This window comes from Saimiri boliviensis, chromosome 1 (genome assembly GCF_048565385.1).
Source record: "Saimiri boliviensis isolate mSaiBol1 chromosome 1, mSaiBol1.pri, whole genome shotgun sequence".
Taxonomy (NCBI): domain Eukaryota; kingdom Metazoa; phylum Chordata; class Mammalia; order Primates; family Cebidae; genus Saimiri; species Saimiri boliviensis.
This window is the reverse complement of record NC_133449.1, coordinates 295,207,858-295,230,671: the sequence shown is the minus strand read 5'-3', so window position 1 is coordinate 295,230,671 and position 22,814 is coordinate 295,207,858. Positions and strand designations below refer to the sequence as shown.

General features: G+C 45.9%; 1 protein-coding gene across 2 annotated transcripts in view; it reads left to right on the top strand.

Annotated features, from left to right (window-relative positions):
• Positions 1-22,223, top strand: part of TENT4A (terminal nucleotidyltransferase 4A) — a 43,377-nt gene extending 21,154 nt beyond the window's left edge. Inside the window, exons 2-13 of one of the 2 annotated variants that reach the window (XM_010343060.3) lie at positions 2,409-2,532; positions 3,537-3,583; positions 4,698-4,818; positions 7,422-7,529; positions 8,655-8,783; positions 11,093-11,306; positions 13,301-13,427; positions 14,756-14,856; positions 15,533-15,705; positions 16,240-16,398; positions 18,097-18,261; positions 19,937-22,223. In XM_010343060.3, coding sequence (XP_010341362.2) covers positions 2,409-2,532; positions 3,537-3,583; positions 4,698-4,818; positions 7,422-7,529; positions 8,655-8,783; positions 11,093-11,306; positions 13,301-13,427; positions 14,756-14,856; positions 15,533-15,705; positions 16,240-16,398; positions 18,097-18,261; positions 19,937-20,128 — 1,660 coding nt within the window. In that variant the 3' untranslated portion in view covers positions 20,129-22,223. Of the gene's footprint in view, positions 1-2,408; positions 2,533-3,536; positions 3,584-4,697; positions 4,819-7,421; positions 7,530-8,654; positions 8,784-11,092; positions 11,307-13,300; positions 13,428-14,755; positions 14,857-15,532; positions 15,706-16,239; positions 16,399-18,096; positions 18,262-19,933 lie in introns of both variants that reach the window. The other variant, XM_003932505.4, reaches the window with a different exon arrangement.
• The last annotated feature ends 591 nt before the right edge of the window (positions 22,224-22,814 follow it).

Here is a 22,814-nt window from a genome sequence, read left to right as displayed (position 1 = left end):
TGAACAGACATTTGACAAAAACAGATACTGTGTTAACACAGATTTTGTGTGTCTGAGGCAGACTGCAGCAGGTGTTACCTCCCTGCTCGTCCTTTCCTGGAGGGTGGAGCATGTCTTAATAGTAGGGGATGCCTCTGAAGGTGTAGAATGTGGCTGTACAGGTCCTAAAACCTATTTACTGTTACTGTTACTTCAGGTACAGCCTGAAGTTGACAATACATTCTACTCTGCAGGTAGAAACCTGGAGTGATATTTTGACAAATTGGAATGCCTTGTTTACAGTATGCTTTAATAAGTTAAATTTGGGGGATGTGGATAGAGTTTTAGCATGCTAGCTTTGGCTTTCTTCCATGACTTTGGGCCAACTATTTAATAATTTCAAGCCCACGTCTTTATTAGAATCGCTCTAAATTTCCCTATTCCTGTTATTATCCTCAGAACAGGACTGCAAGATGCAGGAGGCCACGTGGCGTAGTGGTTTAGGTGGACAGACTTCCCAGTGCTGTTCTCATGGATAGCCCAGTGCTGTCTCCACCCTCCTTGTACCTCTACCCACCAGCCCCAACAACTGCCACCAGCTCTGCAGTGACCATGATAGTGACTGGTGAAGGTGAAGGGGTCCACCCAGACACTCTTGAGACAGGCTGGCCTGTGGCTCTTCCCTGGGGTGGATGTTAATGTGCTAACTTGGCATATCTAGTCCTGCTTACTTTACTAAGTGGTAGGAAATTTTAGGTAACACCTCAGGCTTTAAAGAGGCCTACTGAGCTGGTAGAAAAGATAGTTAAATGCCTAGTATGTAGTTGGTGGTCAGTAATTGTTGAAAAAATAGAAGCTTTACTTCCAAGTTCTTGTAGTTTGATCAGTTTGGAAAAATTATTTTAATGTTACATGATCCTTTTAGGATTCATTAACAGCTGGACTGGTGGCTGGCTGAATTGGGATCATGCTTGGGATGAGGTTTTTTCTTATTTTTTAAAAATTAAATGTGATAGATAAAATTAGGCTCCAGGGATAGCCTGATTTGCAGGTGCTTCGTGAGCAAGGGTGCTCAGCAGGTATTTACTGCTACTGAAATCTCGTGTGTGCTTGTAGCCTAGCCTTAAACCCTCTCTAGATGGTTTGGAATGCTTATTCCACATGACTTTTTTTGGCGGGGTGGGAAGCGGCAGTACTCCAGGTGAGAGACAGTTGAAATTAACCTTACATAAGAGCCGAACCGTAGGCAGATGTGGGGCCACTCACCTTTGGACTCACCACTGGGAGTTCATGTAAGAGGCGCTGCATGCTTCCACTTTGCCAGCTGTTGGCTGGCCCTGTTTTGTCTTCTGCTGTTGCTTTATTAATCACACTTAGAATGGAAGTAGATGAATTTGACTCGTTGGAATTCCTAGGATTCTTAGAATGGAAGCAGGCCAGTTTGGTTTGTTATAATTCCTAGGATTGGATAATTTGCCTTCCTCTCTCTCCATCTTTAATTAATCCCTTAAAAGAGAATGAGGGCACCTTTTCCACAGTCATTGGTGTAGGCCTTGGCCTTAACTCCTGACAGCCTGGTGCCACTGGCCACAGGGCTGACCTCAGCTCTTAGAGCCCCCGGGGTGAAAGGAGATCAGCACCTTTGAGGTGGTGGCATGAGGCGTCTTCCAGGCCGTGCTCCTGGTGCTTGAAAACACTGCTTTGGAGCTTGGTTAAGAGAGAGAGGCCCTACTTACTCGGGTCCCACAAGCATTTGGGTGTTAACCTCCTTGTTGGTCTCTTAAGGAGAAAATACTTGAGTACTGAATTAGATCAGCTTTCTACCCCCAGGGATCCTGTTTCTCTCTGCTGAGACTGTGGTGGATGAAACTTGGATTTAGTGGATGGTCACCAGGTAGCTTGGGCAGACCTGGGCTGCTGGGACCCTGAGGACTCACGTGCCTTTTTTCCTGTTGGCGTGTTCCTTCCTTCCCCATATCTTGGCCCGTCTCAGGCCCTTCCATGCTCCTTAGTGTGAGGCACTCAGGGAGGTGCCAGTGGGGCCTTGGCGCAACACTGGAGCTGGGTCCCGCCCTCAGAACTGTGCCCGACTGTGCCACATTCATGAGAAAGCTGCTTTCACACTTCCTGGATGGAATTCTCTCATTTTTTCCATGTAAAGTCCCTAAGGTGATTTTTTTCGGATAAGTCTTTAAAGGCCAGTTGTAAATTTATTAATGTTTGGTATTGACAAAATTCAGTTGTTTACTGGTGCTAAGTCATACTGTGTAATTTTGTTGGACTGAGTTTTCGTTTCATTTTATACTTTCAGCGGAGAAATGAAACTGAATGTAAGTGGTCAGGAATATGTTTGAGTGTTATCCTGATGTAAAAACAGGAAATGTGAAGTTTCATTGTAACTCTAGTATGTTTTCTCTTTTGTCCATTAGACTACATGAGGAAATAATTGACTTTTATAACTTCATGTCCCCTTGTCCTGAAGAAGCAGCGATGAGAAGAGAGGTGGTGAAACGGATTGAAACTGTGGTTAAAGACCTATGGCCAACGGCTGACGTGAGTATGTTTTTTGGGGTTCTATGCTGCATGTCACCTGCAAGTAAATGTAAATGCCTTGTGGTTATGATGTGTAGGCTGGGTCCACACAGACCTGTTTCTCGTTGGCCCAAGGCAGCAGTTCCTCAGGTGTGGTTTGAGAAGGCCAGCGTGGCCTGGAATACCAGGAATGCATAGCTCCTGGGCCACCTGCAGCTGCTGCCTCAGACACCTGAGGTGGCCCGGCCATCTGTGTGATGCACTGGTGTATACTCAAGTGCGAGGACCATCGGCTAAGGGATTTGTTTTGGGGGTGGGGTGGAGTGGGGGGATAAAGTGATTGTTTCTCTTAAATTTAGAAATTTCACCCTGTCCCCTACTCCTGCTTCCCTCCTTCCACCACGCATGGTAGCATATAATGTGTTTATTTTTGTAAAACTGTCACACGCCACTCTTACAGTGCAGGAACAAGTGCTTTCTGACATGTGGAGTGGGACCTTCTGGAATGCTTGCTGCAGGTGGCGTGAAGCCTGCCCCCGGGGCTGGGCTCAGTGGACCAGTGAGGCTGGCACTGCCCCAGCTGTGAGGGGCATGCTTGCTCTTGGTGGGTAGTGGGCAAGGACAACCCAGTTTCTTCTCCTTTTTAAAAATGATACATATGTTTGGCTTTAAACTTCAGAGCCCTAGGACAAAGCCCTGCTCCGCCTCTTAGCTGTGGGTTTAAGAAGAGGTTGCAGGGTTTGAAGCTAGCTCTGAAAAGTCCTCAGCTTTGGGGGGTTATAGGCTGAGGACAAAACTTGTTTCACCTCTTAATTTAATTTTGAGTTTTAAAACATTCCTTTTTGGGGCATGTCTTTAACTTAAAGGGAATTTTCTGATTGTTATGCGGTCCCCTCTGTCAGTTTCCAAGGTGGTTTTATTTTTTACCCAAGGGTATAGTGAGAGCTTTCTTTTCGTAAGAAATAATGGTAGTGTGACTGCTTGTATTGTGGTATACACTTTAATGCAATCACTCTTTTTTTCAGGTACAGATATTTGGCAGCTTTAGTACAGGTCTCTATCTTCCAACTAGGTGAGTACCCAGCTGCAGGGGATGGGCTAGTGTGTGTCCTTATTTGGGGGCTGGGATGTATCTGTGCAATATTAAGGGCTACAAATAGATTCTTTGTAATTGAGTCTAAGGTTAGAAATGCCAGCTAAAAGAAAAGACTGTGGTTACAGAGGGAAAATTGGCAGAAAGTAAGATTTAATTTAGTGTTATGATGAATTCGTTGCTTTGCATTTTTTCTCTCACACTTAATTTGTTGGGGTGCAAAAATGCTGGATGCTGGAAACGTGAAGAAGACAAGTGGGGGGACTGTGGGAAGCCAACGCAATAGAAAACATTCCGCTGATACTTTAGAACATGTGTTTGAAAAATTGATCTTAGGTTTTAATGAAGATTCAAGCGAAAATCTGTTTAAACAGTATTTTCTAGGGATTTTTACCTGATAGGAAAATGATAGTATTTTCTCATTAAGGATTCTTGATATCCAAATAAATTTCCTGTGCACTGTCTCTTAATTAAAAGTTTAACTTCTGTTAACCCACTGCTAGTTAGCGTTTGAAGGCCGAAGAGGCTATACTCTCAGGATTTGGGGGTTGACGTTGGTAGGGACAGTGGGTAATTGAACAGGTTCAGGGCCCACAGGAATGATCCAGTGTAGGTAGTGCCAGCGTAGCTACTTGGAGAGCGGGGCTTCAGCCTGGTGTGGGGGCAGACATTTTCCTCTGAATTCCCTCACCCACCTAGCGCTGTTGGTCGAATAATTTAATCTTGCTTTCCATCTTATTCTGTACTTATGGAAGTCCTCCTGTAGGTCATGAACTGCATTTCACCTCCTTAGGGCTGTAGCCTAGCGAGATTGTGCCTTGGCATTTGGGGGAGATGCAGGCACACGTGCCTTGGCATTTGGGGGAGATGCAGGCACACGTGCCTTGGCATTTGGGGGAGATGCAGGCACACGTGCCTTGGCATTTGGGGGAGATGCAGGCACACGTGCCTTGGCATTTGGGGGAGATGCAGGCACACGTGCCTTGGCATTTGGGGGAGATGCAGGCACACGTGCCTTGGTGCGTATCCTCCCCACACGAGTGTGTGGCTGTTGCGAGGGGAGCATTGGCTGACGTGCATTTTCTTCTGTCAGTGACATAGACCTGGTGGTCTTCGGGAAATGGGAGCGTCCTCCTTTACAGCTGCTGGAGCAAGCCCTGCGGAAGCACAACGTGGCTGAGCCGTGTTCCATCAAAGTCCTTGACAAGGCTACGGTGAGTACCTGGCTTCAGCCCCTCCACCCAGCAGGAGGCGCAGGATGTCACAGCCCAGGTGGCCGCAGGATGTGCCGCGTCATGAGCTTGTGGTATTTCACACAGTTATTGGCTACAGTTCTGAAGATTAATCTACTTCTGGCATAGACAGGTGTGTTATGTTTTTGTTTTATAGTCATGATCACCAACTGAGAACTTGTTTAGTGACAGTCTGAACTTTTAGGATTGTGAGCCCATTAAACTGTGCTTGGAATGAAAAGACATGATTGTGTCTACTTGTGTTAGGATGAATATCTGAAACGGGACACTGACATTCAGGTGCTGCCCAGTTTGGAGTGTGTGGCTCAATGACTAAACCATGGTTTCTGTGATTCCCGTTTGCTAAGTTACATTCAAGAGAAACAACTTAGCGGTTCCTTTTGTTGTTCCAAAAAATGTACATATATGATAAGTCTCTTATCTTTGGGGGAAGTTTGAAGATGAAACTGTTTCTGGTGTGTACTTGTTAACGTTTATGTCAGTCCAAGGTGATAAGCCCCTCAGGGACTGTGAGGTGCTTGCCTGTTGTATGACAGTTCTTGGCTCACCTGTGCTACCAGCTAGCATTTCATTTTAAAATTTGTGTTTCAGCTTAAGTGGTGCGTGATTTACATCCTCATAGTGTTCAGCAGAGTGTAAGTTAAGGCAGGAGCTTCCTGCCTGTGTGGTGTTAGGGGAGGGGACATTCAGGTTTTCTCATTATCAGGTGCTTTTGATTGGGGCTGGGGGAGAGTTTTAAAACGTGATATATACACTGAAAAGTGCACACATACCAGGTGCACCTTTTGGTGAAAGTTAACGAAGTACGTGTGCCCACATCACTGTCATGTGGGCCGGAGTGAGCAGGCAACACCAGAGGCCCCCTCCAGGCCCAGGTTCCAGAGGAGGCTGTTGGCTCTTCTCGTTAGCCCGAGACAAGCTCTGGCTGGCCACTTTCTCAAATGCTTACAGGCCTTGTTGCACTTAGCTTTCCCAGCCACTCTCTTCAGCAGACACTGATGCTGTTCTCATTTTACAGGTGAGGAAACTGAGGTGTAAAGAGGTGAGGTAGCCCAAGGTGGGTTGTTGGCAGTGCGAGGCAGCAGCTGTGTTTAGCCCAGGCCACTGCTGTCTGCTCCTCTGTGTGTGCCCGGGGGCAGCTGGGAGGTGGGTGGGAATACTCACAGGTGACCTTTGGAGTAGGGGAGCTGAGGTCTGGCTGTCCTGAGGGCACACAGTAGATTGAGCAGTTGTTGCTGTAACTGCTGAGTCCCAGTGACCTCATTACTGTGGTGTGTTGGCTACTAAGTACCTTTTCCTCTGTTGCCTGAGGTCCAGTGTAGATTGTTGGGAGAGCCTGGAGCCTGCCACTGCTCCTTTCCCAGGCCTGTCATGGGCACAAGAGTCCAGGGGGAGGGCTATGTTTAAGGAGAAAGCTTGTCTGTTGCAAACAGTAACTCCAAACTGAATGTTACAGAGTTATTCCCATCTCCAGGATTTGGGGTTCCTGTCAGTGAGTGTGTACAAGTGTAGGGCAGGAGAGTGCCAGGAGCCATTGTGGGGAGGAGTCCATGAGACGAAAAGGAAACTGCTTCTTGAACTCTGGGTGTCGGGGAAGGCATAGCCATCGAGTGTTGGCTTCTTCCAAAGCAGTTTCTGATGAGTCCTTTGGGAATGTATTTTGTTTCTCTGCCTTCTTAGAACGTACTGGCCTCAGGGCTTACCCTGCCTGGTGGTCGGGGTAGTGTCCAGGTGACTCTGGCCCCACTGGCCTGCCCTCGCACGCTGAGTCCTTGTTGTTTGCCCGCAAGTGTAGACTTTAAAGCCCAGAATAGGTGTGTACTGAATGCACTGTCCCTGCGTTGCCTTTCACATTAGCATTTAAACCTTTCATTAGACCCTGATTGTTTTGGTTAAAGAAACTCCTTTTTTAATTTTTTAAGGCTGAAGGAAACATTGCCTTTATCTTCTGGAAGAACACAGTTTTAGTGGTGGGTTGGAGGGTGGGGTGTGAGTGTGTTTGGACAGTTGCTGGAGCAGCTTTTAAGCACCTTTTGGTGACAGCTTGTTGTTGAGAGAGTATTGAGCCTTTTATTTGCTGAATTTTTCAGGGGAAAAATTTTTTTTAGTAAAATTGTCTTAAAGAGTGAAAACTCAAAGTAGAACTGTTTGGAGAAATAATAACAGTATAACACACAGTTTAAAAAATGGCTTTGAAGTTACATTGAATGATTTCAAAAATTCTACCAAATAGAAGTGGGCGGCCAAGCACCTCTCCCCACCCTAGCACACAGGGTGCGTGTGGCAGGGACTCAGACTCCTGTTCCCTGTTGGCTCCCTCACCTCCCCTCTCTGGTGCCAATCCAGGGCTGCAGGGGCTGGGCAGAACGTGGGCCCTGGCTTTGATGGGCTGGGGCCTGGGGGTCGTCCTGGGTGAGGGACTGCTGATACTGACACGTGGTCTCTGATCCTCTTTCATTACTAAGGAAAAGCCCCACATCTCTGTACAGCTTTGGCAGCATTTTCATGCCCGACTGTGGAGAGTCCTGCATATTAAAGCATTTTTTAAAATGAAATATTTACAGGTACCAATAATAAAGCTCACAGATCAGGAGACTGAAGTGAAAGTTGACATCAGCTTTAACATGGAGACGGGCGTCCGGGCAGCGGAGTTCATCAAGAATTACATGAAGGTACTGTGCTTGGTGGCCCAGCGTGGTGAGAGTGCAGGACTGGAGTGCTTACGCGCGGCGGCCTTGCTCTTACAGATGCTTACAGCTTTCAGCTGCACACGGGAGTCTTTCATAATACAGCCTACACTGAAATTATTTCTCCTACAGTATTGTTTCTAGAGATACGTTGAAATAGCTGTTTTTAAACTTTGCTTGTTTTGAGTAACCATTTTATAAAGTTGACAATTATTTTAGAGAGCTTTGTTAAAACATTCTTTCTAGTTATTAAAAAGAGACTTTGCTTCTAGCTCAGTGTGCCTCATTTGCAGGTTTTGCCCAAGTGTCCATTGGAAGTTGGTAAATTATGATGTGGCACTCACTTCGGGTTGTCTCAGTGCCTGAGGATGGGCAGAGAGACTTGGTTGAGCTGACATATTTGGGAATCTGACCAGGTGCATGGTTTTAAGCGGGGGTCGTGACTCCTGTTACAGTAGAGGCTGTGCAGTCCTTAGCAGGGCAGACGTACACCTGGGTGGTCGTGACCTCTGTTACTATAGAGACTGTACGGGCCTTAGCAGGGCAAATCCTGTTACAGTAAAGGCCACACAGTCCTTCGCAGGGTCAGGCCCACCCCCCGCATTCTGGTCCTGTCTTGTTCCATTTTCAGGGGCCTTGCCCTGCAGGTTCCCTCTTTCCCTCTTGTCATCTGGGCTGAATGAGCATGCCTGCCCCCAGCACAACGTGAACAGCAGTAGCTGCCACTCTGATTGGCACCCTCACTCCGCTGGCCTGCTCGAGAGGCCCGCACTGTCCTCACAGCCTGCATAGCCAGCGCATAAATACTTGAGTGAACACGCTGGTCACTCCCTGAGCTGCTTTGTGCCTGCGCGCCTTTCTTCATGGCGGGGCTGCACTCCTGTTGAGTGGTATCCTGGGGAGGGTGCCACAGTCTCGATTTTCATAAATCCCTCAGGAAATTAATTCTTAGCATCCCCCAACCAAAGTTCGAGACTGAGTGGCTGAAAGCCTTCAGATGGGCAAGAGGACTGATGAAATGTTCCTTTCTGTCATGTGTAATTTGCTATGTGAAATCTCTTTGAAAGTATGCTATTTACTCAGTAAATCTTTTTCTTTTGAAATTTACAGAAATATTCATTGCTGCCTTACTTGATTTTAGTATTGAAACAGTTCCTTCTGCAGAGGGACCTGAATGAAGTTTTTACAGGTGGAATTAGCTCATACAGCCTAATTTTAATGGCCATTAGCTTTCTACAGGTACGTATGCTTTCTTGAGACTTTGCTCACCTTGCACTATTGTGTTTTAATTTGGTAGAGGTTGATTTTTCCGATTCTTGTCATAAAACCTTCTTGATCAGTGCATCTTTCTGGATGCTCCTTTGTAGCTCATTTTGTACTGGGTGTGACTGTTAGGGCAGGGGTGCCCATGTGGCTCTATGAGTCTAGAGTGCCAAGGAAGTGTCAGTTCAAGCCCAAGGAATCCTCTATATTTAGAAATGTCCATTTCATGGTAAACAATGAACATTTCTTGGTGCTTGTTTGTGATTTATTTAGAAAAAAATTTGTCTCAGAATACAGTTGAGTACCACATATGAGAAAAGGATTTACAAGAGAGCCTTTTCAGACTGACGAAACATCATTATTTTGTCTTAACTTATATATGGTCCTTATTTTGTTGAGTTACATGGAAAATCTATCAATTGAAAACCCACGGTAAGTGTTTAAGAAAAGTATTATTGAATGCTGTGTTGTATTGATAAACTACTTAACTTTTTAAACACATGAAATTGTTTCCAATTGAAACAGTAATTATTCCATTTACATTTTCTTGAGTGAGAAATTCTGTTCTTTGCAAAATCTTGCCCATATCATTTAGCTACATAACTGTATTTCCCCATGTTTACTATTAATATTGCATTTGTGATTGTGCTTAGCGAGCTGTTTATGTCCATAATTTGGCAGTGTTCTCATTGTCATGAATGCTATAGTAGTAGAACCACTGGGTAACCACCTGTGATGATCGCAGCTTCCTTGGTCTGTCTTTGCAGAGATGCTTTAAGAGTAGTGAAAATGGAATTCTATGTTTGTTTCTTTATAGTTGTAGTCACACTGTCCTGTCTTCACTTTCCCCTCTTGCATGTGGCCCTTTCTTCCATAGTTTTTGGACATTATTTTGAGCGAAACATGGCTTCTGTTCTTTACTGATAATACTCCTGACTTGAACTATTTCTGTGGCCTTGTAGTAATAGCTGCTACTTAATACTTTGATCATGCATGTGCCGTGTGCCAGGCTTGGGCCCAGGGCCTTCTGCCACCCGCTCGGGGTCCTTTCAGTGATCCTGTGACCCCACAGGAGGCCACCACCACATGGGTGGGATTGCTGTGTTTATTGCCACATCCCTGTGCCTTATCCAGTGCCCAGAGCCCATCCTGCCTCAGCACTGCGACTGTGGCAACATCTGAGTTTCTTGACTAAATGGGGGGAAGAGGCCCATCCTGGCACCAGACAGGCTTTTGGATATGTGATTCTGGCTAAAAGACAAGTAATAAGGAAGGGAATAAAGGTGAGGCCAGAATCAGAATCCTCTTGTGTGGTGGAAGCATACAGATAACTCCAGGATTCTTCTGAACCCTAAAAACATTTGTAGGCTTTTGAGCTGCAGCTTCTCCTGGCACTCTGTGTTATAAATATTTTCAAGCACTGTACTTCGCTGAGAGCTTTCTGTCATGTGGCCTTGACCATCCCTTTCTAGTTGGCACTGTACGATAACAATTCTCTGTGATGGTGATGGCCATCTCTTCACGATCTGGTAAGGGGCCAGGCGCCACACGTGGCTACTGAGTATTGCATTGTGGCCGGTGAGAGCAACAGGCTGGATTTTTAAATAATTTGTTTTAATTCATTTAAATAGACGTGTGGACCATGCAGGTCTGGACAGCTGAGAGGTGTGGTGGACAGTGGTTTAGTTGGGAACAAGCGCAGTGCCTGCTTTTGAAGATGGGGTGACCCGGAACTGAGAGTGGTGCTGATGGGTGTGACAAGCACGATGGAAGCTTGCTCTAAATACTATGATACACTACTAATTACTTGTTCACAGCTGAAATCAGTCCTTTCACTTTCTGGTTTTGTGTGATACTGCAATACTGTTTGGTCTAACACTGACCCCTGTTGGTTGTACTTCAGTATAACAAAATTAGGATGATGAGAATCTGAAATTACATCTACCATCTGGATGACTAAGCTTTGCAGAATGTGATCACCTTATTTGCCATTATTTGGCAGCTGTGGTTAATCAGTTATCTGTGTTTGCAGGAAGTTTGCTGTATGGATTACCAATTTCAAAAATTAAACTACAGTAAAATTCAGATTAGGTCGTTGTATTCCTTTTGAACACTCCTCATTGAAGAGGCTGCTGTTCAGGTTTCCTCGTGGTGCTGGTGAATGAGTTGGTGCCACTCACTGGTGTTTCCTGGAAGAGGCTGCTAGACAGTGGACTTTGTTGCATGCTCTTTTCTTTAGAACATGCCGCGAATCCATACAACTTGTGGGTGCATTGCTTTTACAGTTGCATCCAAGAATTGATGCCCGGAGAGCTGATGAAAACCTTGGAATGCTTCTTGTAGAATTTTTTGAACTCTATGGAAGAAATTTTAATTACTTGAAAACCGGTATTAGAATCAAAGAAGGAGGTGCCTATATTGCCAAAGAAGAGATCATGAAAGCCATGACCAGTGGGTACAGACCGTCGATGCTGTGCATTGAGGACCCCCTGCTGCCGGGTAAGGGTGCCTCCATCTGCATTGCTGGGAGCCAGGCCAGCCTTGGGGGTGTGCTGGTGACGGGGCTGTGTCAGGGCCCTGAGAGCCCCGGGCAGTTCATTTGCTCTTGATACAGGTTTCTCTTATACTAACAAGTTAGTAATGATACTTTCAGAAGTCCTTATTTAATGCTTCTAATTAGCTTTTGTCTTTTCCACTGTTTACAGTCTATATTTAAGCAGAATTAGGGGAAATCTTTTATTCTGGTTATAGAAGTATTACATATTCACCTCAACCATTTGTTTCACAGAAATATGTAATACAGAAAAACGTCGGATGCCACCATCTCCTCACATTTGGACATGTATTTCTCCACTTTTTCCCTAGATGGATATTCATATGTGTTATTGCCATCTTGTTGAATGTATCCCACGACACAGACACGTTTGTCACTTGGCTTTTGACTTAATGCTTACCCTCGACCCTTTCCTGTGTGTGTAGGTTGCATTTTGTTGTGAGGATTGCCGCATGGAAGAGTCTAAGGCTGGGTACCAGGCTTCCTGGTTTTATTCTCATTGGCGTATTTAAGGATATGTATGTTCCCATTGCTTTGTTGACAGCCTTTTAAAATCTTGGCCTATCTGATAAAACCATGTGTTATGCTGTTTAATGCACATTTCTTTAATGATTAGTGAGTTAAACATAATTGTTATTTATGAATTTCACGAATGTTGATTGAGCATCTGTTAGGTGAGATACCATTCTTATGTTGGTGATAAAATCGGTGATAGGTGACAGAATAGGCGGTGGAAAGCCCAGCTGCAGGTGCATGGCCCTGGGCCTTCTCCTCTGTGTGGCTCTGTGTGTTGTCCGCCCAGTCGCTGGCTGCCCTCTCCTGCTGTGTGCAAGGCCTGCGTGTGTCAGGGAAGCCTTTCTTGTCTCACATGTCATATTTTTTCCAGTTTGTTGTTTGCATTTGTGTTTTTTTATTCAGCTCCTGTACATATTTTTAAAAACCCTCAGATTTAATGGTTATTTTTGTTTTATGGCTTCTGGGAATGTGAGATTTATTTGCTGAAAATCATCTCAAGGAAAACTGTTGTGTTTTGTGTTTGTAGATGGTGTGATTTATGCAGGATCGTGAGTGGTTTTCTTGGTAGCACGGTATGGCAGTGTCTCACCCATCTTTTTGTTGAAACATTTCCATTGTTTTCAAGTGTCTGCTGAAAAGTACTCAAAAAACAAAAGACCCACATAATCACTGAGATATGATAAATCTAGAAAAGATAAAATTCCAGTACTTAGAATATACGTCCTTTAAAAAAGTTCATACTTAACCTGATTGTGAAGAATGAGTTCTATGTAAATTAAAATTCCAAACAGTGCTTTTCTTACGAAAATTAAGCTCTTGAGTGGCTTCCTTGATGACTTCTGTGACAGCTTCCTTTGATGTGCTGTCCTAGTTTTCCACACATGAGCATTCACGTTCCATTCTAAAGGATTTCCTTCCTGCAGGTTCCAGTAGTGTTGATTGAGTTGTGAAGCCCTCAACTCAAGGGTGAGCTGACCTTTCTCCCTGTCCTGTTGGGGCACTGTGAGGCCCCCTGATTTTCAGATCCGCGATCGCATTGGGTCGGTGCTGCTGATCTGCACAGTGGTAGCCTTTGGCTTCCTTGTGTTTCTGCCACCTGGAGAGTTGGCTATTTGTGAGCTCGCTCCATCTGTGAATGGTAGCAGCCTCCTTGGAGTGGACCATGACCACGTGGGCAATGGTGATGCAGACCAGATCCCTTGGCACACACAGACTGCCCTGTGCCATGGTGATTAACCGGGCACTTGGCCAGTGCCGATTGCCATGTGTGCCCATGGTATTCGCTTATCTGGGCTTTGCTGGTAGGATCTGGAAGAGTTTCACTGGTGAGGACCTGCTTCAGAGTAACTTGTATGAGAAGATCCGAAATGTGTGGATGATGGTGTGCATGTGGGTAGAGTCTGACACATCCTTTCTGCTGCAGGGAATGACGTTGGCCGGAGCTCCTATGGTGCCATGCAGGTGAAGCAGGTCTTCGACTATGCCTACATAGTGCTCAGCCACGCTGTGTCGCCGCTGGCCAGGTCCTATCCAAACAGAGACGCTGAAAGGTAATGGGTTGCGTGTCTGTTGGCTCAGCGCACCTGTGGGATGGTAGTTACCCATTTTCTTGTCATTTACCTCCATGAAATTTATGAAGGGATGTTCTGTCATATTTCAGTACAATTTGGAAATGTTGGTGAAGGAAGGCCTTCTAGGAATGTGGGATGGTGTGTGGGATTCGTCCATGGTTGAGAGTTGAAAATTCCTTTTTTTTTTTTTTTTTTAAACAGAGTCTTGCTCTGTCGCCCAGGCTGGAGTTGGAGTGTAGTAGTGCCATCTCGGCTAACTATAACCTCCACCTCCCTGGTTCAAGCGATTCTCATGCCTCAGTCCCCTGAATAGCTGGAATTACAGGCGCCACCACTATGCCCGGTTAATTTTTTTGAATTTTTAGTAGAAACAGGGTTTCACCATGTTGGCAAGGCTGGTCTTGAACTTGCAACCTCGGGTGATCTTCCCACCTCCGCCTCCCTGTTGGGATTACAGGCGTGAGCTGGAAATTTCTTTTTTGGAGATTTGACATTTTCTTCAGGGTCTTTTGTTTTGGGGAGGTGATTTCTGGCTTTTAAAACTTGAGAACATGATGTTTTTTCTCTAGGGAGCCTTCAAATCATAAACGTGAATGTATCTGAGCACCCAGTCCCTGCCATCTTCTCTTAATGTACACTCATCCCTTGTTCTACATTTGGGGGCATTTTTAGAGTCCCAACATGTAGTCAGAAGTGTTTACTTCTGACTTAGATCATGCTGTGGTGGTGGAGTTGGTGGGATTGGAGCAGGTAGGTGATGAGGTAGGAATGGGAAGGAAGAGTGACGTTGTCAAGAGTGGAAGTGGAAACGGTTCGATAGTTCTGTTCCATGGTGGATAACGGAATAAACAGATTTTGAGGCTTGGCTCAGCAGCTGCTGCAGGCGCTGGTGGTGCTGGAGCTCTGTGTGTTCCTGAGCCGCTGTCTGTTCGCTGTTTTCAGGCGGAGCTCTGGGCCTCACGTAGGGCGCTTGTCTTGGTACCATGTCTCCATTCTCGCCTGTGCAGTGGGAAGTGGGAAGTGAAATGTCAGCACAGTGTGATCATCGTGGGCGGGAAGGCCACGCTCCCCTACTTAGAACTACGTTTCACAGTGGTCTTCTGTAGGTAGATGTACGGCGATCCCAGGGTATGCTTGAGTTGAATCATTAGAAGTCGTATGTATTTGTAAACGTATTTTGGCTGCTTTCCTACTGTCATTCACCTAGCGAGGTGACCTGTTAGGGGTGTAAGGTAGTGCTCGGGAGCAGCTCTCAGCTCCCCGACACCTGTTGTACTCTGTTGATCTCCAACAATGTCTCTTTGCAGTACTTTAGGAAGAATCATCAAAGTAACTCAGGAGGTGATTGACTACCGGAGATGGATCAAAGAGAAGTGGGGCAGCAAAGCCCACCCATCACCAGGGCTGGGTGAGAGATTGATTCATTTATATTCTTCCTAACCACTCACTGGTGTGTTCATGCAGAAGTGTTTCTTTATTCCTCTGTGGTAAATTGGTCAAATTAAGAAAATAGCTAGTTTTTCTGATGAGCATTAATTAAAAACATGGTAAGATCTAGAGCAGCACTGTCCAGTAGAAACAATGTAATGCATGCCACACATAGAATTTCAGAGTTTCTAGGGCTGTGTCAAAAATGAGAAAGAAACAGGTGAAATAATTTTAATGTATTTTATTCAACTCAAAAATATCACCATTTCAACATGTAATCAGCATAAAAGTTACTGAGATATTTTATACCTGTTTTTTGTACTACGTCTTTGAAATCCAGTGTGTATTTATTTGTACTTAGAGTACATCCTAATTAGGATGCTAAATTTTCATTAAAAATACTTGGTCTAGATTTAGATTTTAGAAAGTTCACAGTTGAAGACGATTTATATATTCCCAAGTTGTTACAAAGATGTTTAATGTGTACCAGTAACTAATTGAATGTAATTTTTAAAATTAAGCAAAACCTAATGTTGGGTTTGTTGGTCACATTAGCAGCCTTCCCAGCTCAGCAGTCCCCATGACTGATGCTGCCCTGGCGATGCCACACCGCAGTTCTCGGGCGTTACCAACCAAGGCTTTGTTTCCCTTCACAGACAACAGGATCAAGATCAAAGAGCGAATAGCCACTTGCAACGGGGAGCAGACGCAGAGCCGGGAGCCCGAGTCCCCCTATGGCCAGCGCTTGACTTTGTCGCTCTCCAGCCCCCAGCTCCTGTCTTCGGGCTCCTCAGCCTCCTCTGTGTCTTCACTTTCTGGGAGTGATGTTGTGAGTGCCCTCCCCTCCTCCGTGTGTCTGTTGGACAGTTTGTGTCTCTGGTAAATGTCCATAGCAGCGAGCTTAAAATTTCCCCCATAGTTTTGCTCAGGTTTTGTTACTGTGTATGTGTGTGTCGGGGGGGCACCCTGTGCTGTCTGCACCAGGCTTCCTTTCCCCCATCACGAACCTTGAGAACCTGTCTTTGTGTCTCATGTGGCCGTTGAGGGCAGCCATCCTTTTCACAGTTGAACTACAGTGGGCTTTCTTGAATAGTTTAAAAAAATCTATTTGGAGATTTTTTTTTTTTTTTTTTTTTTTTAAACAATCCAAGTATCTCTTCTGTATTTCCTTTAACATTTGTTTTCAGTTTTGAAATTACTTGAAGGAAGTCTGGTTAGATTTGGACTGCCTGTTCAGAATCTAGACTTACTTGAATAACCTTTCATAGCCAGCCTGGATGCAGGCATTTCCTTTCATAGCTTTAAGGAAGTAGTAGTGCACCTTTGTGAGACAGCTCTTACTGTTTTTTGTACTGGGTTCAAGGATTCAGACACACCGCCCTGCACAACGCCCAGTGTTTACCAGTTCAGTCTGCAAGCGCCAGCTCCTCTCATGGCCGGCTTACCCACCGCCTTGCCAATGCCCAGTGGCAAACCTCAGCCCACCACTTCCAGAACATTGATCATGACAACCAACAATCAGGTACGTGGCCCTCTGGTGCCTTCCCTGGTGCAGCCCCTGGGAACAGCATCTGAACTGTGATATGCACTAGAGGAGACTGGTGGACTTTGACTTAGAAGAATAGCTTTTCGAGTCTTCTGTAGATTGGCCATTGCTATCTTGTTCTAGGAAATCCTCTCTTTCTTGTGGTATTGAGATCCGCCATGTACAGTTTCAGCAGCGAGACTTTGGTTCTTGAGTGCTGCCATGGCTTTTCACAGGGGCCAGGTCAGCTGCCTTCCTGCATGTTTCCTCACTGCCCAGCATGAGACCACCATCTTGGGTCATCTTGAGAGAGCAACTCGGTTGCGGCCCACTTAGCCAGGTGCCAGGCAGCACCAGGCACTTACCCCACTCCCCTCTCAGAATCTCACTGTTGAGACTTTTAAAAAGTTTTAATGTAAAATTATTAGACTTTTTAAATGTTTTTAATTAGGCATAATTTCTAAGGTTTTTTCTGTTAGAATATGTTGTCTGTTTTTAAAATTTAGATAAAGTTAGAAATCTGAAGGAGAATTTTGTAAATACTAAATTTTGTCTCTACTTCAAATTACATATCAGTTGAACATGTGTGGGTATGAAACCTAACATGTTAATTGACAAAGTAAAACTATTTTCTGAAATGTGGGGTATAATTTGAGCATAAAACAATGTAGGTACACACAAAAGTATTTTGACTCATTTCTTGGAGCTTTGCACTTACTCTGAAGACATCCGACAGGATCCACCCTGAAACTAGCAGAGCTTCTGGAATGCTGGCTCTGTAAGGGCCCACAGAGTTGATGAACAGAGCCGGCCATGGCCCAGCCAGACACCGCAATGTGTCCTACAAGCCTCTCATTGCTGCATAAGCGTACAATTATGAGGCAATTATTTACACTCTGAAAATGAATTCTACGACAGATAAACTCGCTTGTCTTTTTATGGTCATCACGTTGGCTCTGACGTCCTCAGCCATGTGTCACAAAGGTGTTTGTTTTAACCACCCACAAGCCTTGGGGTCTTGAGAGCCCAGCGCGGCAGCTGAGCTACAGAGCCACACTCCGTGGCTGCATGTGTGGTTCAAGTGTGGAGTCTAGGGACGCTGAGGGTTTATCGGTATCTCAGAAGACACTTGGCCATAGTCGCTCTCCAGAGGTTGTTGGAGTAAATGCATGGGATGCCAACATGCAGCCAGGTCAGTGCTGCAAGTCTGAGAAAAGGGGTTCTCCTTAGCGCGGCTGCTGCTGACAGTAACAGGGGATGCAGACATAGAAACCCCCCGGACCTAGAGAGCAGACGGGGAAGGAGCTGCCGACCGCCCTGTGGCCCATCAGGCTCCGATCCCTGGGTTCAGCCTGTGAGTAGGGGATTCACCACGGGGCTCTTGACAGAGATCTGAGTGACAGTTGTTATTCTGGTGACTCTAATGTTTTGAATCGTTTGATCTTCAATGAGTTTTAAACTTTACGACTTGGATTACTGGGCATACTTTATATCGCAATTGCTGTTTTAGAACATAAGATATTTCCAATTCAAAGCACAATATTGTTAGGTTATAGTCAAACAGCCTGCTTTATGAAGCCCGCATGCAGCTGTGGTATTTACGAGCTGTCCTTGGTGGTGCTGAGCTTTAGAACATGGACGGTTTTTCTCGGATTGATTGGGTACCCATGGCTGTCTCTGTTGTTTTGTTCCTAGACCAGGTTTACTATACCTCCACCGACCCTAGGGGTTGCTCCTGTTCCCTGCAGACAAGCTGGTGTCGAAGGAACTGCGTCTTTGAAAGCCGTCCACCACATGTCTTCCCCGGCCCTTCCCTCGGCATCCCCCAACCCGCTCTCCAGCCCTCATCTGTATCATAAGGTACGGCTCTGTCCCAGTGCGGTCACCTGCCCAAGGTGCCACGTGAGAGGGGGTGCGGAATATTTTCTCCTCCAAAGAGAATTCCAGAGAGATGATTTGAAAATGGAATTGGCTTTCTTGTCATTCAGCCTTATGTTTGCTTTTCTTTCCAAACAGAACTTTAAAAAGTTAAATTATTTTAAGATGTAATGTATAGTTGGTTGCCACAAACATCTCTTAATTCCTCTGTTGAACTGATTAGCATAAAACAACTTTAAAATGAGGTTCAAAATGAAGATGTTTCTTTTCCCATTTGTATACTTCATTTATATGCTAAATACCTTGGTTTTCAAGAAACAAATGATAAAACCAAGAGCAGATCTTGCCATGATGTCCCATGTATGCTGCTGTCATTCTCATGTTGCCTGATCCCCGCCCGGGGTGGGAGCAAGTGTCAGGGTGGGCAGAGCTGTGTGCTGGGCCTCAGCAGGGCCCTGGCATGCCTGCCCTGTGGCTTTTCTCAAGTCCAGCTGTGTGCATGGAGAAAACGGGTCGTATTAAGTCCCCGTAGTCCTGAAGCACCTGAATGACTGGGAGAGCCATGACGAGGGTCTTCAGGTCGGCCTCCATGGTGCCTCATATTCCCCTACACTCTGTGGGTGCTTGATGTTTTCACTGATGCCCACACTTCTTACTCTGCTCAGCTCCTCCTGTGCTTGTCTACTCTATTTTACCGTAAGTTTTCTATTCTTGAGGCTTGCTGCTTTGGCTCTGTATCATATGATGATTGTTTTTAGGAGTTAAGTAATAGAACATTTCTTCTTGGATATATCCATCCTCGATACACATTCAGGGTGAAAGAACAACTTAGCACAAGGGTCCCTTCATGGCATTTTGGCTCTCCTTTCCCTGCCTCCTCCTCCTGTTTGTCGTGCTCTGAGGCTTCCGTGAGGCTTCAGTCTGCTTGGCTGGGGACTTTACAGTGCAGGGGATGAACTTTGTGTGCTGCCGAGGCACAAGCTGCTGAGAGTGAGAGCGCCAGGCCCTGGCACGTGCGACTCGCTTGGTTGTTTCTAGAAGGTCACAGTTGGGGGAAGAACATGACAGTGACCTTCTTCTTTCTTCTTTTTGGAGACAGAATCTCTATCCCCCCGGCTGGAGTGCAGTGGTGTGCTATTGGCTCGCTGCAACCTCTGCCTCCCGGGTTCAAGCAATTCTCATGCCTTGGCCTCCCAAGTAGCTGGAATTACAGGTACCCACCTCCACACTCAGCTAATTTTTGTATTTTTAGTGGAGACGGGGTTTCACCGTGTTGGCCAGGCTGGTCTTGTGCTCCTGACCTCAGGTGATCTGCCTGCCTCGGCCGCCCACAGTGCTAGAATTACAGGTGTGAGCCACCAGCACCCAACCAGGGAACTTCTTTCTTCTGTGGATAAGTAGAACAAGTTAGAAGTGAGGTTCTACTGAATTTGGGCGGTTCGATCCTGGCACATGGTTCATGCCTTCAGTCAGTGGCAGAATGGGAAGAATGCTTTTCTCTCAGATGGAAGAGTTGGGAAGTCCCAGAGGGCAGATGTCCCTCCCTTTTCCCTGCCTAACATCACCTTGGTGCCTAATTCACTGCCCGAGGACATGACGATTGTGCCTGGTATCTGTGTCTGGCTCCAACGCCGCTGTCTCTCTCTCTCTCCAGCAGCACAATGGCATGAAACTGTCCATGAAGGGCTCTCACGGCCACACCCAAGGCGGCGGCTACAGCTCTGTGGGTAGTGGAGGTGTGCGGCCCCCTGTGGGCAACAGGGGACACCACCAGTATAACCGCACCGGCTGGAGGAGGAAAAAACACACACACACGCGGGACAGTCTGCCCGTGAGCCTCAGCAGATAATGGCTCCCGGCTACGCCAGCTTCCCCCACCCCTCCGCAGACTGCCCCACGGCCTCGGCCACCAGCAGGGGAACCGAGACCAGCACCCCGCACGTCAGCCGGGCTCGCGGCATGCCCGCCGCTGATCACTCTGCATGTTTCTTTGTGTGGTGGTCGCGTCCATCTTCAAGAACAGCTCGTTGTGCTCATCTGTGAAGCCTTATTAAACGTGGACGTTGTTTTCTGCCTTCCCAGGATTCTTCATTCAGTGCCGAGGCAGGCCGGGCTCAGGAACTGCAGGGGCGTGAACATGCAATTGCGGTTTTGCAGTAGCCGCGTCTGTTCCTTCACCGTTTGGTATTTTCATTTCCTGTTTGTCAGAGCAGCAGAGGAGATCAAACCCCCTTCATGTGTCTTCCCTCCACGGAGAGGCTTGGGAGGTCATTGTTTTACTGCCCTCACGTTTTGTTTGAAATTTCAGAACTGTTTTTCTATGTAAATATTGAAAACTTATGATTTGTGCAATAACTCAGATATTTTTTATTTAATTTCATATTTTCACATAAGTTATATTTAAGGGAGGAGGGAATTTTTTTTAAACAAGCTTAGGTCCTTTCCCGAGCTGCATTTTCTAAGTTGGGTCATCGTGTCGGCTGGTTGTCTGACGAGCATCGTTACAAACACCTTGATGAGGGGTTTAGGGTTTTATTTTGATGTCTTTTCTTTTGGTCGGAAGTGAGGGAAGGAGCCAGGGCGCCCTGGTGGTTTTCCGAAGGGCTGGCTCCGGAGTCGCCTGACGACTGCCCGTGGCCCTGCTGTTGGGCCTCAGGCCGTTGTCTTGCTCTGACCACAGAGTTTTAATGTTTTGGTTTTCAGTTCTTTTAAACTGGACAACAAATCCAGCATTTCAAGTGCCAGAAGTATAACTTTCTAAGGAGAGAAGGGTTGTCACAACATAAAATCTTTAGGAAAACGTGAACTGGAAAATGCTTCGGTCAGTTTTAGTGACATAGCCTGTGATGATGGGTCTGGTGACTTATTATTGCGGACCATGGTACCCAGTTTTAGGAATGTGGAGAAAGGAATTCTGTTGATTCCGTTGAGGAATCTGTAGCGTATCCATTCGTTCTGTTAAGAGCAAATCTAGGAGAACTGCTTCAGCTGCCCAGTGCGCCGTGGCGAGTGTTTTCATGGATCGTGTTGCAGGAGAGCACAGCCCAGTGTTGGGGCCGGACTGCTGGCACCCGACGTCAGAAGCATACAGGTATACTATGCAAGTGTATTCTGCCACAACAACCACTGTCTTTGTTACCTTTTTTTGAACAAGAATATATCCATCCTGCCTAACCCTGAGTTTGTGGAGTACCACAGTTGTCCTGGGAGTTGGTTGCATCTTGTAGGCCATCTGACTTCCTGCTTGTAAAACGGGGGTCTGGTCTTGCTAAACACTACAGGTAGGTTGGTCTTTGAAGTCCACTAGTGGAGAATGTCGAGACAAGATACTTCTTACCATGACACCTGATGGATGTGCAGCAGTGGGAGTTCTAGATTGATCTCTGAATGTGATGGACGCCCAGCAAGGACAAGCTTTCAGATGTCTGCGGTCTGCCCTTTTGAAGCAGGACTGGCTCACTCTGTCATTGGAGCTGTCAGCTGCGACTGCAGGTTCCCTAGGCGGCATTCCAGAATAGAGTAGCACACTGCGTCTGCAGTTCTCGATGACCGAAAGTTATCAAAAATATTTAAAATATTTAAATTGTGAACCTATTGATAAAGAATATTTATAAAACTGATCTGTAGGCCTGTACTAATCTCTACACATTAGCAATATTGACTGTAAACCCACAATACGGCAACCCCTGCGGGGCCGGCGGGGAGTGTCCCGTGGGGTGTGCATTTTAAAGCTCGATTCATAGACCCAGGTACCACGTTCCATTTCCGTCATGGTGAAGCAAATGAATTGGCCTGGCTACCACTGTGGTCGCGTGCTACAGGTTTGACAAAAAGATATCATGTTTCGATTTTTTTGTGTGTGGACAACAATATGGAAGCTAAAATTGACATATTTTTATGTAAAGTTTTTCTATTCTTTGATTTTTAATAAACTTTGGAAACCAGTTTTGTGTTTGTGTTCAAGTATATGCTTTCAAGGGTAAGAGTGGCTTCTACGTTTTCAGGTTTGAATTTCTAAATGAGGGCAATGCCTTAGCCAGTTATCCTAAATAAGATTCAGAAGAAGGCAGATGATCCCAGTCTTATAAAGCAAGTTGCGGCAAGGAGTTTATGTTATCACTGATTAAGTAGGAGGAGGTAAAAATACAAAAATTAGCCAGGCGTGGTGGCTGACACCTGTAATCCTAGCTACTCGGGAGGCTGACACATGAAAATTTGCTTGAATCTGTTGGGGCGGGGGTGGGGGTTGCAGTGAGCTGAGACCGCACCACTGTACTCCAGCCTGGACAACAGAGCGAGACCCTTTCTCAAAAAAAAAAAAAAAGTGGGTGAACCTTCTAGGCTTTGCATAAGACCTATGTAACAGTAACAGAAACCTGCTCTCTGTCCTCACATTCTGACACTAACAGGAATTCAGTAAAACTGTTTAAATGATTCTTATATGCAGTTTCTGGCAAGCTGCTATGTGATACTGTTGGGGCGGGTGGAGGGGGGTGGGGGGAGGGAAGGGAGTTTTAGTTTCTTTTAGGTCAACA